Below are 17,562 nucleotides of genomic sequence, written 5' to 3' on the forward strand. Positions count from 1 at the left end.
GAGCGCTTTAGCTTCGGATGAATTGAGCATAAACGTTTCCCACTTTGATAATGCACACAAGTCAGCACTGACATGGTAGTGTAAAAACTACGCTTAAGGACCGTTAATCCGCCTTTCAGCTGTCAGTCGCAGTGTGTGCACCAGAGGAGTGACAAGCAATCGATTGCGTTGCAGGTGCTGTTGCTGGCGACGGCGTCGCTGGCGCAGTACAACGGCAACTACCTGGACAGCGACTACCAGGACTACCAGGAGCCGGCCCCCAGCCGGCCCGCGCCACCCCCGCCTCCCCCGCAGCGCTCGTACAGCCGGCCGCCGCAGCAGTCCTCGCCGGTGCGCTCCTCCTTCTCTAGCTCGGCCGCCAACGCCGCGCGCCCCACGCCAGTGCCCATACTCAAGCAGATCAACAGGTACACACTCCAGTCAAAGGGAGGCGCTCTGGCGCTCTCTGAAGGCACATATAGCTTTAATATCATCTTCCCAGCATCCCTGTCAAGCCTGAACATTTGACACTTTACATGACAATTATCTTTTTCCCATGTGTGTGAGTTATCACCCCTCCTCCTGATCTATACCAATTTCCTTGTCTCGCACCTTCACCGATCGTCCTCACTTACTTGTTGTACACATTCCAAATTCTGCCTTCACCTACAATTTTCTTCCTCGATGGATGTCCCTAATACCAATGAAGCCATTCCCTAATGCCTTACCTACGGCCTGTCATCCCATCCCTTCCTATAATCAATTTTTCCTTCGTCGCCGATTTTGTGGAGAACTTTCTTATCCCAGAACGAGATTTTCACACTGCAGCGGAGTGGGCGCTGATATGAAACTTCCTGACAGATTAAAACTGTGTGCAGGACCGAGACTCGAATTCGGGACCCCTCCCTTTCGCGGCCAAGTGCTCTACCATCTGAGCTACCCAAGCACGACTCACGCCCCGCGCTCACAGGTTCACTTCTGCCAATATCTCGTCTCCTACCTTCCAAACTTTACGGAAGCTCTCTGCGAACTTTGCAGAACTAGCACTCCTGATAGAAAGGATATAGCGGAGACATGGCTTAGTCACAGCCTAGGGGATGTTTCCAGAATGAGCACTTGCCCGCGAAAGGCAGGGGTCCCGAGTTCGAGTTTCGGTCCGACACACAGTTTCAATCTGCCAGGAAGTTTCATATCAGCGCACACTCCGCTGCAGAATGAAAATCTCATTCTGGAAACATCCCCAAGGCTGTTGCTAAGCCATGTCTCCGCTATATCCTTTCTTTCAGAAGTGCTAGTTCTGCAAGGTTTGCAGAGAGCTTCTGTAAAGTTTGGAAGGTAGGAGACGAGATACTGGCAGAAGTGAACTTGTGAGGGCGGGGCGTGAGTCGTGCTTCGGTAGCTCAGATGGTAGAGCACTTGCCCGCTAAAGGCAGGGGTCCCGAGCTCGAGTCTCGGTCCGGCACACAGTTTTAATCTGCCAGGAAGTTTCAACTTTCTTATTGCTTACAAGCCCACTTTTCATCATCCTTCTGTAACACCACACCTCAAACTTTTCAAACTTCTTCCTTCCCAGATTTGCCACAGTTAATGATTCACTTCCCTAAAAAGCTGTCATTCACACGTAAATTCACACAAATTTCTTTTTCTAGATGAACCCTATTTAATATACTGATAGATTGTTTTGCCTAAACTAATCTTATATTCTCCTTGCTTCGTACGTCACGATTTAGTTTTCTTCCCAGGTGCAGTAGTGGAATTCCTTCACTTCGGCCGCTACAGTGTCCCCAGTATTATGTTACAATTATCGATAATTTCATTTTCACTGTTTTTCGATACTTTTTCTTCGGTTTCCTGTCAGTCTATATTATGTGGTCATATTCTGTTCTCTGCATTCGACAGCATCTGTGTTTTATCTACTTACTAAAGATAATACTAAGGATAGCAACGTAATCAGCCTGTCATTATTGATAGCATTTCACCCTGAATTTTAAACCGTATCTGAAAATTCCTTTTATTTCCTTCACTGCTTCTGCAGTATAAAGGTTGAAGAGCAGAGCAGAAGGACTGTGTCCCTACAGTACATTCTCTTTAATCGGTGTACTTCTTTTTTGGTTCTACATTCTTATTATTCCCTCTTCGTTGTCCCTGTAGTGTTCACCATCATAGTATTAGTGGATTGTAAATACACTGCATCACTTTACAAAGTCGAATATTAGTTACGTAAAACCGTAAAGATACATCTATAGAGACAGCTTACTATAACGTTTCAGGCACAACGAGGATGGTTCATACACGTACGGTTACGAAGGAGCCGACGGCTCCTTTAAGATTGAGACCAAACTGACGACAGGCGAGGTAATGGGCAAGTACGGCTACGTCGACGACAACGGCAAGGTGCGAGTTGTGGAATACGGCGCCAACAGGTGAGCTGCCTCATATGCAAGGTGTGCAAAAGAAAACTGTCTCAGAAAATATTTCACTTACCTTAAGATAGGCAAACCAACTTACATCATCTACCCCACGCGCGGATGATGTAAGTTGGACTGTCTACCTTAAGGCGCGTGAAATATTTTCTCAGGCAGTTTTATTTTGCCCACCCTGTACTTGTTACATTTACAAGATCTTTTATCCACCTACTATTCGGAATTATGTCGATTAACTATACGTAGCTTGTAGATCGATATGTCACTGTCTTTATTGTTGTCTTCATTTTTCTCACAACGTCATTCCTCTCTCTTTGTAACTACGGTAATTTCTTCACTTGTGACTTCATCTGAAACTGAAATTATTTGCAATCTGTCTTTACTCAACTCATGGATGGAATTTAATGAAATCAGAGACATATAAACAGAGCGCTGCTTAGTCTGTGTTTGTTGAGTAAAGTGACGTCTCTCAGTACAGATGAGTATTAAGGCGGAAGAGAAGAATCACACGCACTAGGTTTCCTCCGAATATAATGATGTTGAAATTACGATTCACTGTAATAATTAAATTAGTAAAATAGGGTAGCAGTCGTGATAGTTATTTGTTCGTCAAATAAAAATCATAAAGATTTTCTTCAGATGTTTTGGGAGCAGACATTGTTCATACTGTAAGTATTTCACACTTGGTGTTGAAAACGTGATCTTTATGGGCGGAACACCTGCACAGATTTGACAGAGCTATAATCACTGTACGTGAGACTGATTTTAATTCGCAGAATTACGGTCACAGAAAACTATTGTTGATAGTTTCCTTTACCCTTTTAAGTTATGAGTGAGTCTATGTTAACAGTCTCACACAGGTTGTGGATCTGAGATCGGTTACCTACGCATCTTGTCACATTCTTATTGGGAGCTTGTCAAACTCTAAGGCGTGTGGCACAGAGCAACTTATAGTCATAGTGACGAATCGTGCAGTTCAGTTGACAAGGCTGAACATGACGTATCAAACTGGGGAGATGAGGACTGCCTTGCTTCAATCCAAGGCCATTAAAATGCGATTTTACCGGAGAATATGAAGGTGGTTTTGGGAGATTCTCCTACATTCATCTAATTCCGTCTTACCGAAACAACCCAAAAAGATATAGCTTTCTAAACACATTAAGTTCACCTTTAATTATGCTAATCAACACTAGACAATAGAATGCATGAAAATAATGTAAGGGTGAAGTTTTATGAATGGACACACAATTGAGTAACCGTTTTTATTGTTTATGTCCTGTTTTTACAGTTTATGAATATTTTGTGGTGATTCTTTCTGGATATTTTTGTCTTGTGAAACGTTTTTTTTCCTTTTGCAGTTCGTTCAGACTTCATTTGCATTCCATACTTTTATTGTTCATTGCCAACCTAACACTATCAGCATGTGAATTAAAATGTTTTTATGAATAACTCGTTGGATACCCTGGATGTAATCATAACAAGATGTAGTTCCTGAGCGTTACAGTAAAAATTCATTATCATAATACGTATTTGCATACAGTAATAGAATATGCTTACCACTTAGGTATCAAAGAAATCTATCTTTCAAAACTTGAATGTGTAACTGTTTCTGCCAACTTTAGCTAACCGAAAAACAGTATATTAGGTCGACAACTTTGCTTCCGCCGTTTTGCAATAGCTGGGAGTATCGGCAAGTGGTGTGCATGTTGTCATATAGTAAACTTAAGCATTTGTTAACGTAATGCCATCAAAACATTAGTCGATTTGTGATTGCGTCATAAAGGTATTCTCGACTGGATATGTCAACTTACGAGCCCAGATTTTTGAAGCTACTGAAACCGATGGAAAAAATCACAGGAGATCGTTACCGAAATCGAACCATACGATTGAGCCAAGCACTGATAGATAAACCGCCACAAAACAGCGATAGTCTTTAAAAGGTGATTTTGGAGCATGACAGTGCTCGACTGTGTCGCAATACCTGTCAAAATATACTTGGATATGTTGAAGTGGAATGTCCTACATCACCCGCCGTGTTTTCCAGAAATTGCTCCCTGTGACTACAACCTTTTCCGGTCAATGGCACACGGCAAGGCTGGCCAGCACTTCCAGTCATATAAACAACTACAAAATTGAATCGATTCATAGATCTCCTCAAAAGACGCTTAATTCTTCCGCCCTCGGATTCCTTTTTCTGCCCGAAAGATGAAAAGTATTGGTCAGAGATGACCAGTACTTCCGATTGTAAATTTTTTGTAAGATTTTCACAATGAAGTCTAGAACTGCATAAAAAGCGGTGGAAGAAAAGTTATAGACCAAACAGTTTATATAAAAAATGGTAATTTCCGTATCTTTCCCTCTCCTGGAAAATTTCTGCAGACGCCGTGTGTAACGACTTCATGTACGCAGCCTGCCTGACTTGTGCTATGGAGGTGTAAGCCCCAACATTTACATCTACATCTACATGATTACTCTGCAATTCACATTTAAGTGCTTGGCAGAGGGTTCATCAAACCACAATCATACTATCTCTCTACCATTCCACTCCCGAACAGCGCGCGGGAAAAACGAACGCCTAAACCTTTCTGTTCGAGCTCTGATTTCTCTTATTTTATTTTGATGATCATTCCTACCTATGTAGGTTGGGCTCAACAAAATATTTTCGCATTCGGAAGAGAAAGTTGATGACTGAAATTTCGTAAATAGATCTCTTCGCGACGAAAAACGTCTTTGATTTTATGACTTCCATCCCAACTCGCGTATCATATTACGTGATAATACAAAACATCGCTGTTTTCATTGGTGCCGCTTGGTGCAGGTTCGGCTTCCAGCCATCTGGAGAGGGCATCACTGTGGCGCCGCCCACGCTGGTGGACGAGACAACGCGCAAGCAGCAGCCCGGAGGCGGGGGCGGTCTCGGCGGCCGCCTGTCGGCGCTGAGCAGCGACCAGCCCGAGTACGACGACGGCCAGTACTACGAGCCGCAGCCGCCCCCGAGGCCCGCCCCCAGGCCGCCTCCTCCCCGCCCCCAGCCCGCGCCGGTGCGCGCCGCGCCGCCCCCACCGCCGCCGCCGCCTCCTAGGCCTGCTCCCATAAGGCAGCCGCAGTCCTTCGAGCAGGTACGTGCGTTCTCCTTACTGCACCATCGTTGTTGTGGTCTTGAGCCCAAAAAGTGGTTTGTTGCACGTCTTCACTCTAGTCTATCCTGTGGAATACTTTTCACCTCTGCGTGACAACTGTAACCCAGATCCATTTGAACTTGCTTACTGTATTCAAGCATTGGTCTCCCACTACAGTTTCTACCCTACGCACTTCCATTACCAGACTAACTATTCCTTGATGTCTCGGGATGTGCCCTGTCGACAGTGGCTTCGTTCACTCAAATTGTGCCATAAATTTCCTGTTTCCTCAATTTGATCCAGTACCCCCACATTTATTATTCAACTTTGACTCAGTCACAACGTGGCGTATAGTGACTTGCGCGCCAGAGGCATCGCAGCAAGAGCTCAGTGAAAAATGAAGCCATGTATTAAGCGACATTACCCAATTTGGAGGAGGGGCAGGGTGACTTGACACCTCTGGAGTGACCGGTATGAGGGATGGCGTGTGCCGACCACAACTAATTGTCACTCACTGCTCAAGAGGTACATGACACCCTGTGGGGTAATATTTTAATATTCAATATTCACTTCAGGATCTTCTCCAGAATACCTGGGTCAATTCCAGCCAAAATACGCACAGAGACAGCAGGTGTCAAGAGGATCAGCACTGTGGTGTTATAACATCCCAGTTCTAACAGAAACAGAGACGTGGGCAAAAACATGTTTCTTCCCACCCTCGGCATACAGACTGCCCTGCATTACAGACATGTTAGGGAACTGTATCAGCATGCCAAATAAAACCGCTTGGTGGGGCAGCCTACATGCCAGGGGCAAAAAATTGTTTTCCAGGCCATGACGTATAGGTTGTCCTGCTTGACAGACATGTAGTGTTGAAGCAGTATCAGCAGACTTCATTGAGTGGCTTTGCATGGCAGTGTGTACATCAGGGGCAAATAAATGATTTTCAAGCTTCTGATCTCTACCCTGCACTGCATGACATATATGTTGTGGAAGTGGTAACTGCTGCTTTACTGAATTATATTGCAGGGGCTACATGCGCTGACAAGCATGACTGGGAACAGTTGGAGTTAGGTAGAGGAGGGTATGGACAGAGTGACAGGAGGAGGATATGCACAGAAAGAGGGGAGGAGGAGGAGATGCATAAGGCAGAGGGAAGGTGTAAAGGCGTAGTGCTCAGGTGGTAAAGAAAGATGGGGAGACAGAGATGGAAAGAGAGAAGGGAGCAAGATATGGCCAGATGTAGGGAAGGAGGAAGATATGATCAGAGGGAGAGGTGGAGGAAATTGGCAAAGAGAGGGGAGGAGGAGACAAAGAGACAAAGAGAGTGAGTGGGGAAGAGGAGATTGTGGTTGGAGGATGAGGTGAACAAGTGAGGAAGAGTTAGACACAAAGAAGGGGAGGTGTGTTCAGTGTATGCGTCGAACGCATACACACGAGAAGCTGCAGGAAAAGGCTAATTCTGATAATAATCATTAATAAGAACAATAATGATAATAATAATAATAATAATCAATGTCTAAGCTACATGAACACACCAAACGTATCTCCTGATTTTACTACTAAGATGTTTCACTAAAAATAGCATTTTATATCCATTTTATATTAGTAGATAAGCATATAATACGATAATAACTGTATGAATGTAATTAAAAGTAAAAAAACAGTATTTCGTGAGAAATGTTATTGGATCACGAAGTGAAGTATGTGCATTGGATTCTTCATTAGACAATGAGACTGTACCACTGACCTACGTGTTGTTGCACAGCTCTACGAGTCGCCCGCGCCGGCTCCTGCGCCGCGCTTCTCCGCCGGCCCGCCGTCGCCCAGCCGCAGCCACAGCCACGGACCCAGCCTCGGACCGGCGCCACCCCGCGCCCAGGTGCCCGGCGCTGTCCCCGTGGGCGGCGTCGTCTACTCCGAGCAGCCGAGGCCGCCGCGCCCACAGGTACCTACTCGGTCACTACCATCCAGCCACCAAGCTGCACTACTGGCCATTAAAATTACTACACCAAGAAGAAATGGAGATGATAAACGGGTATTCATTGGACAAATATATTATACTAGACCTGACATATGATTACATTTTCACGCAATTTGGGTGCATAGATATTGAAAATCAGTACCCAGAACAACCACCTCTGTCCGTAACAACGGCCTTGATACGCCTGGGCATTGAGTCAACAGAGCTTGGATGGCTGCCCATGCAGCTTCAACACGATACCACAGTTCATCAAGAGTAGAATTGTGACGTGCCAGTTGCTCGGCCACCTTTGACCAGACGTTTTCAGTTGGTGACAGATCTGGAGAATGTGCTGGCCAGGGCAGCAGTCGAACATATTCTGTATCCAGAAAAGGCACGTACAGGACCCGCAACATGCGGTCGTGCATTTTACTGCTGAAATGTAGGGTTTCGCAAGGATCGAATGAAGGGTAGAGCCACGGGTCGTAACACATCTGAAATGTAACGTCCAGTGTTCAAATTTCCGTCAATGCGAACAAGAGGTAACCGAGACGTGTAACCAATGACACCCCATACCGTCATGCCGGGTGATACGCCAGTATGGCGATGATGAATACACGCTTCCGATGTGTGTTCACCGCTATGTCGCCAAACACGGATGCGACCATCATGATGCTGTAAACAGAACCTGGATTCATCCGAAAAAATGACGTTTTGCCATTCGTGCACCCAGGTTCGTCGTTGAGTACACTATCGTAGCCGGCCGGTGTGGCCGTGCGGTTCTAGGCGCTTCAGTTTGGAACCGCGTGACCGATACGATCGCGGGTTCGAATCCTGCGTCGTGGATGGATGTGTGTGACGTCCTTAGGTTAGTTAGGTTTAAGTAGTTCTGAGTTCTAGGGGACTGATGACCACAGATGTTAAGTCCCATAGCGCTCCGAGCCATTTGAACCATTTGAACACTATCGTAGGCGCTCCTGTCTGTGATGCAGCGTCAACGGTAACCGCAGCCGTGGTCTCCGAGCTGATAGTCCATGCTGCTAAAAACGTCGTCGAAATATTAGTGCAGATGGTTGTTGTCTTGCAAACGTCCCCATCTGTTGACTCAGGGATCGAGACGTGGCTGCACGCTCCGTTACAGCCATGCAGATAAGATGCCTGTCATCTCGACTGCTAGTGATACGACGGCGTTGGGATCCAGCACGGCGTTCCGTGTTACCCTCCTGAACCCACCGATTCCATATTCTGCCAACAGTCATCGGATCTCGACCAACGCTAGCAGCAATATCGCGATACGATAAACCGCAATCGCGATAGGCTACAATCCGACCTTTATCAAAGTCGGAAACGTGATGGTACGCATTTCTTCTCATTACACTAGGCATCACAACGACGTTTCATCAGGCAACGCCGGTATAGTGCTGTTTGTGTATGAGAAATTGGTTGGAAACTTTCCTCATGTCAGCACGTTGTAGGTGTCGCCACCGGCGCCAACCTTGTGTCAATGCTCTGAAAAGCTAATCATTTGCATATCACAGCAACTTCTTCCTGTCGGTTAAATTTCTCGTCTGTAGCAAGTCAACTTCGTGGTGTAGCAATTTTAATGGCCAGTAGTGTACCTTGTTTCCGCGCTACTACCGCCATCTGTTTATGTGTGTATCGCCATCCCGTGACTATTGTCACCTCAATGTTGAATATGGTGTTTTATTACGTGAATCATATGTTCTCAGCCGCAACCGCAACCCATCCAGCACCGCAGCCCCGCCCCGGTGTACCACAGCCCGCCCCCGCCGCCGCCCCCGAGGCCCTCCCCCCAGGTGAGGCAAGCTGGAACCGGAGGCGGCATCCTGGACCAGCTGGCCAAGGACTATGCTCTGCCGCAGAGCAACAGCGCGCCGCTCACAGACATCAGCTTCTCCTCCTTCTATTAGTGCAGTGCGCCGCCCCCTTATGGGCGCGTGCCACCTTTGTACAGTACTCAAACCTCTCCTCCTTTCTTTTGTACAGACATTTCAACATCTCCGCTTTCTACGATTTACTCTATAGACACTTTTCCGTAGTACAATTTGAAAGGCGAGCTTAAGAAAAGACTTCACAGTCCTCATATACAATTTTCGCCCTGTTTTCAACAGAGGCCTGTGCGAACAATAAGACGCACAATAAATTCCTAATCTATCTATTCACCTTCTCTTACACATTTAATGTAATTATATCTGAATGTTCCTATAGCCTTCCGTTTCCTACAAACACCCGAGTTTCCTAAGGACCAGCAAAGAACGAATGGCAGTGTGTCTGTGATTTCTGTGAACTTTCTCTGTTAACATTACATAATGCTAAAGTCCTTCTTGAATGTCTTTTCGTACTCTACACATGAATTAACCACTAATATGTTGAACTTTACTGAAAGTAGTTTCTGAAGCTAATCCCAAGAATCGTGAATGTTATTTTGTAACAAGCAGCGACGTTAATCACGTGCTTTCTCTTTGCCTTATGTCTCCTGAAATGCAATAATCAGTTCTCCTGGTTCTTCGACTCCAAAAACCTTTTCTAGATTTGTTTTCACGGATATTCACAAGCTACTTAATAGTTTAAACGTATAAAACGGGTTCTTCATATTGGGCCACAGAAAGTTTTCTTATGCATGTTCTTTATTATTCTTGGTGATAGGGCGTACCATACATTTATGATATTCGTGTCTCTGTCTTTCTGATATGGGTTTAGTATATACTGCATTTCGGTAGATGAAACTTATGTGTACTTTAACTTACAAAACTTAAAATATTTCTGTCTTTTTCTTGATGGGCTTTATACTCTTCGTTTTGTTACAGCTATAGACAATAGAGCTACTGTACCCATTTAACACACTACTAAAAATTAATTTCCGTCGTTGACACAAATTAAGATAGGACTAATTTCTTTTCATACGGCAAAGTTAACTATTCTTAGGTACTTATGTGTTACGTTCATTGGCATGGAATAACCTCTTCCACGGTTCAAAGCCTATAAAACAACTTTTTCCGCAAATTCCTTTCAAAGACTTTCTCACTGTAACTTTACTACTATCCTCCCACATCCGTTCGATATCCAGTGAACGATCTACTTCAGTAGTTTAAACATGTAAAGTGTGTCCTGTTATTGCAATCTGGAACGTTTTCCTACGCTTATTCTGTACACCAACTAGTAGTAGCAAAGCAAACCTTGCATTTTCGATATTTCTATCTCCATCTGTCTCGGCTGTGTTCACTATTTAATGAATAACATAACTGAAAGGTATAGTTGCTTTAACTTACAATGTATCTGTCTTTTTCATTATGGAGTTGGTGCAGAAATTTTAATACATTTAGCCATAGAACACAAAATCAGCCTATCTTACAACACCCCAGATAACTATGTGATACGCGCTGATAGTTACTGAGCCTTTTCAAACATTAACGGCAAAACTTGAGTGTCTCCTATGCACTAACACTATTTGTTTTAATCACTCACATTTCCGGACTTCTTATGCTCTACTTGTTTCCTCGTTTACTTATTACACGCATGCTCAGCTTCGGAATTAACTCAAACGCCGTATACTATATGGGTAAATTTGTTAATGTAAATGACATTGTACCACAGTGCTAAACAATTTTGGTATACAGGTACTAAAACCAAACTTACAGCTTTAGACTACTGTATATTTACCTAATTATTATTTTGTAGAACTTTAACCTTCCTCCGAATCACAGGAACACTGCCAGTTATTCGTTTCCTGATGTGCTTCAAATAAGTTCAATACAAAATTTGTTTTAAATATTGACTGTTATCCTTAGGGTGTGACTGATGTTATTTATCACTTTTAGTCGAAGCATTCCAATTGTAAGAAAGTTTTCAATACTTCTGTATTGTGTGTGAAAATTAGATTGTTACGTTCCGATTTTAATGTTTTGAAAAATAATAGTCATATTTTTATAAATTTGAATGCAACAATTTTCCTCTATTTATTTGACGAAAATGTTAATTGACAAATGGAAAACAAATTTTGTTTCGAAATATATTTCCATATTAAATAAAACTGTGTTTTTTGTTGTTTTTATTTTTTCATTGCACCTTCTATAGACAGTGTCATTCCATAGAAACAGTTCCTTGTGCCTGATGAATTTTATTAGTCGAATGTTGGTAGTAGCAACGCTGCAATTTTCTGTGATAACATAGTGGGATGGTTTCGTTCACCGTCAGTAACGTTCACAACATGAAGACAGTAGCAGGATTGGAGGAAGAGATTATGTCTTTGTATTTGTTTACACATTAAGACTATAAACATACGATCTATTGAAATGTTTCTCAGTCATATACGATGAGATACACAGTGCATCATGCATGTCTATGATAAAAGTATAGGAGTTATTTTCCAGGTGCTCTGCTGGACCAATATTCGAATCTCGAGTTTTGCCACTAGTTAGCATTATCCAGATTCGATTCCTGTCGCCCTGAAGAAGATCGGTGTAAAGACGGCCGAAACATCGACATTTTAATTGTTTTTATTCAATGTGTTCATGACATTTTGGTGCATCAGTTTGTGTATCACAATTCTTTGCCTGAGTGGGAAGAATAATAATACGTTAATTATTCCATGTTGCCCACTGGACGAAGCTGCATGTGACGATAAACATATTACAAATAGTCGTCGCCCTTTGAGTCGTTAGCCCCAGTGAAAATGGAGACAATTATGATGCAGGCGCGTATAATCAACTTCTTCGCGGCGGTCGCAAATAAGTTAGGTACTAAATCAGAGTCCATTTGGCGTTACAGTTAGCTGGCGAGGATCATATGTTGGCAATATGAATCGAGACGTATCATAAGACCAACTGACAGAACAATCTGCAGACAAGTAATGAGTGTCATCGTACTGGTAATATGATACCTTTTCATGCGTACAGCCATTTTGTTTGAGCTCTCCTCTTCTTTAGCTTCTCGGAGGCCTGTTTCCTCCATATTATGCCATCTGTAACAAATAACATTTTATTCCAGTGATGATGGAAGCTGTTACTTATCTTTCAAAATTATTATTTCTTCACAATTCATTGGCGATTTTCGTCTATCTACATAGTACTTAGATTTCACCAGGAAACCTAAAAAATATCTCTTCTGATGTTCCTGGGTATCATACGAGGGCAGTTCAATAAGTAATTCAACACATTTTTTTTCTGAAACAGGGGTTGTTTTATTCAGCATTGAAATACACCAGGTTATTCCCCAATCTTTTAGCTACACAACACTATTTTTCAACGTAATCTCCATTCAATGCTACGGCCTTACGCCACCTTGAAATGAGGGCCTGTATGCCTGCACGGTACCATTCCACTGGTCGATGTCGGAGCCAACGTCGTACTGCATCAATAACTTCATCATCCACGTAGTGCCTCCCACGGATTGCGTCCTTCATTGGGCCAAACATATGGAAATCCGACGGTGCGAGATCGGGGCTGTAGGGTGCATGAGGAAGAACAGTCCACTGAAGTTTTGTGAGCTCCTCTCGGGTGCGAAGACTTGTGTGAGGTCTTGCGTTGTCATGAAGAAGGAGAAGTTCGTTCTGATTTTTGTGCCTACGAACACACTGAAGTCGTTTCTTCAATTTCTGAAGAGTAGCACAATACACTTCAGAGTTGATCGTTTGACCATGGGGAAGGACATCGAACAGAATAACCCCTTCAGCGTCCCAGAAGACTGTAACCATGACTTTACCGGCTGAGGGTATGGCTTTAAACTTATTCTTGGTAGGGGAGTGGGTGTGGCGCCACTCCATTGATTGCCGTTTTGTTTCAGGTTCGAAGTGATGAACCCATGTTTCATCGCCTGTAACAATCTTTGACAAGAAATTGTCACCCTCAGCCACATGACGAGCAAGCAATTCGGCACAGATGGTTCTCCTTTGCTCTTTATGGTGTTCGGTTAGACAACGAGGGACCCAGCGGGAACAAACCTTTGAATATCCCAACTGGTGAACAATTGTGACAGCACTACCAACAGAGATGTCAAGTTGAGCACTGAGTTGTTTGATGGTGATCCGTCGATCATCTCGAACGAGTGTGTTCGCACGCTCCGCCATTGCAGGAGTCACAGCTGTGCACGGCCGGCCCGTACGCGGGAGATCAGACAGTCTTGCTTGACCTTGCGGCTATGATGACACACGCTTTGCCCAACGACTCACCGTGCTTTTGTCCACTGCCAGATCACCGTAGACATTCTGTAAGCGCCTATGAATATCTGAAATGCCCTGGTTTTCCGCCAAAAGAAACTCGATCACTGCCCGTTGTTTGCAACGCACATCCGTTACAGACGCCATTTTAACAGCTCCGTACAGCGCTGCCACCTGTCGGAAGTCAATGAAACTATACGAGACGAAGCGGGAATGTTTGAAAATATTCCACAAGAAATTTCCGGTTTTTTCAACCAAAATTGGCCGAGAAAAAAATGTGTTGCATTACTTATTGAACTGCCCTCGTATATCATCTCACACAGTCAACATTGGTTTCTCCTGGCACGGTTTCAAGTAGCTGTACACCTCAGGGGGTTTATATTAGATGAAACCGTGGGTTAGGCATTCATTACACCCCGCAGCATGTGGTATACTGACGTCTACTAAGACTACTGTAAGGAGATGAGAAATGCAGCAGATGTTTGGGAGTGTCCGAGCTCGCAGCGTGCTCCAGAAGGTAGGTATTGTGATAGAATTCTATTCCTCTTTTCATTAACCCGAGGACGATTGCGACCAACCAATCTATTCCAAATCGACTGCTGCAGACGAGAACTGCTTTGTTCATCATAATCTAAATGCTACCTAATTAATTGGCTCTGATGTAATATAACAGACACTTCCAGCCACTACAAAAAACTGCTTGAAATTATCCGCCCCTTTCCATACCGTGCTATTAGCTTACATTTATTTTATCAGCTTTCTCGTGTGGTTCAAGTTTTCATACTTGTTTTATCTTAAATAAACTGAACGAGATAGACACTGAATCTTCTATTTATAAGGTTTCTACATTATGATAAATGGCAGTTTTATTTGTCATATTTACCACAGATAGCTTCTTTGGATACCTAAACACATGCCTGATATCTAACTCTATGGTTACCAGAGTTTGTGTTAGGAGCAGATGACGTAACTGTCATTTTGCATCACGCGGGAGTTTGTTGTCGATGGTCGATGAGAGAGCAGCGTGGATGGTGGACATGGCAGACAGAGGATAATTTTTTGACATGCTTTCTGGTGTGACTCTTCCTTTGGAATGAGGTAATATGGGAAAAGTTCTTATTTGCTGCGAGAGCTAAGGTGCGCTAAGCTGCTAAAGTATCAGTATTCATTCTGCAAACAACTAAGATAAAAAAAAAACACGAAATTCTGATCAGCAAGCCATACTTTGGTATAAATTTCTAAATTATCAATCATATGTTGAGTGTACTGATAAACTATTCTCATCTTTCATCTTAAAGAGCACGAGAAAAAGGAAGAAAAGAGAAAATTTTATGTACGAAGTGTTCTTTAGTTTCTATGTGAATCAGCTTCGTTGTTCTTATAAAGCGTGAAGAACGTTACAGTCCCAATGTTAATGTGATTCAAATTCTGTGTGTTTCGAAGTCGCAATAAAATTTCAGTTTGAAACAACCTTTTCATTTGTATAAAGCCTTCTCGGACTTCTTGCCGGGACAGTTCATGGTGAAATGTCAAGCTTTCGAAGATAATCTCCAGTGTCTTCGTCCGGAGCAACTGAAACACTAAACGCGGCAAGAAGTTCGACAGCAGTGTTCTATACAAACCACCCCAACTCCCTCCCCCCCTCCCCCCCCCGTCACCCTCTGTTTGAAAGTGAAACTCCACGACGCATTTTTGGCTAGGTATCAATCCTTATTTGGAAGCAACTAGAATAAATTTTAAGGTTATCAGCTGTAAAGTGGTTTCTTTCAGGGACATGCAGCTTAGCGTTTTAATTCACTCATGAAAGCGGGGCAGAGCAGCATTTCCCGTTTCGAAGGTTAAGAATCAACCGTAGGGCCTTGACGAACTTCGTGAGGAAGCATTAGGAAACTGTATATATTTGTACATTTTTCATAAAACTCATCTGCATTTTCTAACAGCATACAGATTTAATACGCGCCAACATACGACTGTAGCTTTGATTGTTCATGAGGAAGTTATTCAGTATATCACAGATATTTACTCTTTATATTCAGTTATTAATCATTTAAATACTGTCCAACTCAGTTTGATGTAGTTGAATATCATATATTTGTCAAAATTTACACGGTTAATGTTTATATTCTATAGCAGTATATTTCTAGAACTTCTAGGTCACGGCGTACTGTAGGCGATAAGGTAATCAGAACTTACAACACTTCCTTCATCATTCCAAATGGTACGGAAAGTCACACAACGTAAACAATCAAGCAGCTAGGAGAACATACGCACGAGAACGTAGGTAGTTAGTGTCGTATCAATACAAGTGTTGCTAAAAATGGTGAAAACATACGTTCCTTGTCCTTAAGTAATAGAACCCAGTACGTTGTCCTCGATGGTGAGTGTTCAGCGGAGGTGAGGGTATCATCTGGAGTGCCCCAGGGAAGTCTGGTAGGTCCGTTGTTGTTTTCTATCTACATAATTGATCTTTTGGATAGGGTGGATAGCAATGTGCGGCTGTTTGCTGATGATGCTGTGGTGTACGGGAAGGTGTCGTCGTTGAGTGACTGTAGGAGGATACAAGATGCCTTGGACAGGATTTGTGATTGGTGTGAAGAATGGCAGCTAACTCTAAATATAAATAAATGTAAATTAATGCAGATGAATAGGAAAAAGAATCCCGTAATATTTGAATACTCCATTAGTAGCGTAGCGCTTGACACAGTTACGTCGATTAAATATCTGGGCGTAACATTGCAGAGCGATATGAAGTGGGACAAGCATGTAATGGCAGTTGTGGGGAAGGCGGATAGTCGTCTTCGGTTCATTGGTAGAATTTTGGGAAGATGTGGTTCATCTGTAAAGGAGATCGCTTATAAAACACTAATACGACCTATTCTTGAGTACTGCTCGAGCGTTTGGGATCCCTATCAGGTCGGATTGAGGGAGGACATAGAAGCAATTCAGAGGCGGGCTGCTAGATTTGTTACTGGTAGGTTTGATCATCACGCGAGTGTTACGGAAATGCTTCAGGAACTCGGGTGAGAGTCTCTGGAGGAAGGGAGGCGTTCTTTTCGTGAATCGCTACTGAGGAAATTTAGAGAACCAGCATTTGAGGCTGACTGCGGTAGAATTTTGCTGCCACCAAATTATATTTCGCGGAAAGACCACAAAGATAAGATAAGAGAGATTAGGGCTCGTACAGAGGCATATAGGCAGTCATTTTTCCCTCGTTCTGTTTGGGAGTAGAACAGGGAGAGAAGATGCTAGTTGTGGTACGAGGTACCCTCCGCCACGCACCGTATGGTGGATTGCGGAGTAGGTATGTAGATGTAGATTTAGATTATAGCGCTGCCATATTGCTTTTGTTTCCACCAGACCCATCTATTCAACATTCAAAGAAAATTGCTACAGCAGTGGTGGCACCCGTGCAGTACAGGAGACAGTGGTTGCGTCACACGTGAAACACCCTGCCTGACAAAAAGTACCAAGCATCCAGAAGACATGGATGGATGTGAACGCAACTTCGTATACTTACATAACATCAGAGGGTATGTAACGGATCAGAGTTACAATTCACTGTGACAGGCTTGAACGTCCGCTAGAGCACATTAACGTTGTTCGTGTTTAGCGATGTCAGCAGGCTTGATAGGAATGTAAGGGGCATGAACACGTTCTGGTGATGAGTGATCACTGGACGAGGTGATGCCGCGTACTCGTTTGAGACAGCGTTATCGGCACCTGACATCGTTTGAAAGAGGGTCTTACTTTGAGCCTCCATTGGCTGGCTGGTCGAATCGCGCAATATCCATATTTGTGGGGAATTCGGACGTGATAGTGGTCCGATGTTGGACTGTGTGAGAACATGAGAACAGACAAACTAGTCGACAAGGTTCTGCTCAACTATGTTTGATCACGGCAACG

General features: G+C 43.5%; 1 protein-coding gene across 1 annotated transcript in view; it reads left to right on the forward strand.

Moving 5' to 3' along the window:
* Window positions 1-11,535, forward strand: part of LOC126237306 (WAS/WASL-interacting protein family member 3) — a 48,110-nt gene extending 36,575 nt beyond the window's left edge. The window contains exons 2-6 of the mRNA XM_049947264.1: window positions 175-407; window positions 2,250-2,402; window positions 5,221-5,521; window positions 7,290-7,469; window positions 9,215-11,535. Coding sequence (XP_049803221.1) covers window positions 175-407; window positions 2,250-2,402; window positions 5,221-5,521; window positions 7,290-7,469; window positions 9,215-9,415 — 1,068 coding nt within the window. The 3' untranslated portion in view covers window positions 9,416-11,535. The remainder of the gene's footprint in view (window positions 1-174; window positions 408-2,249; window positions 2,403-5,220; window positions 5,522-7,289; window positions 7,470-9,214) is intronic.
* Window positions 11,536-17,562: the final 6,027 nt, after the last annotated feature.

This window comes from Schistocerca nitens, chromosome 2 (assembly GCF_023898315.1).
Source record: "Schistocerca nitens isolate TAMUIC-IGC-003100 chromosome 2, iqSchNite1.1, whole genome shotgun sequence".
Lineage (NCBI taxonomy): Eukaryota > Metazoa > Arthropoda > Insecta > Orthoptera > Acrididae > Schistocerca > Schistocerca nitens.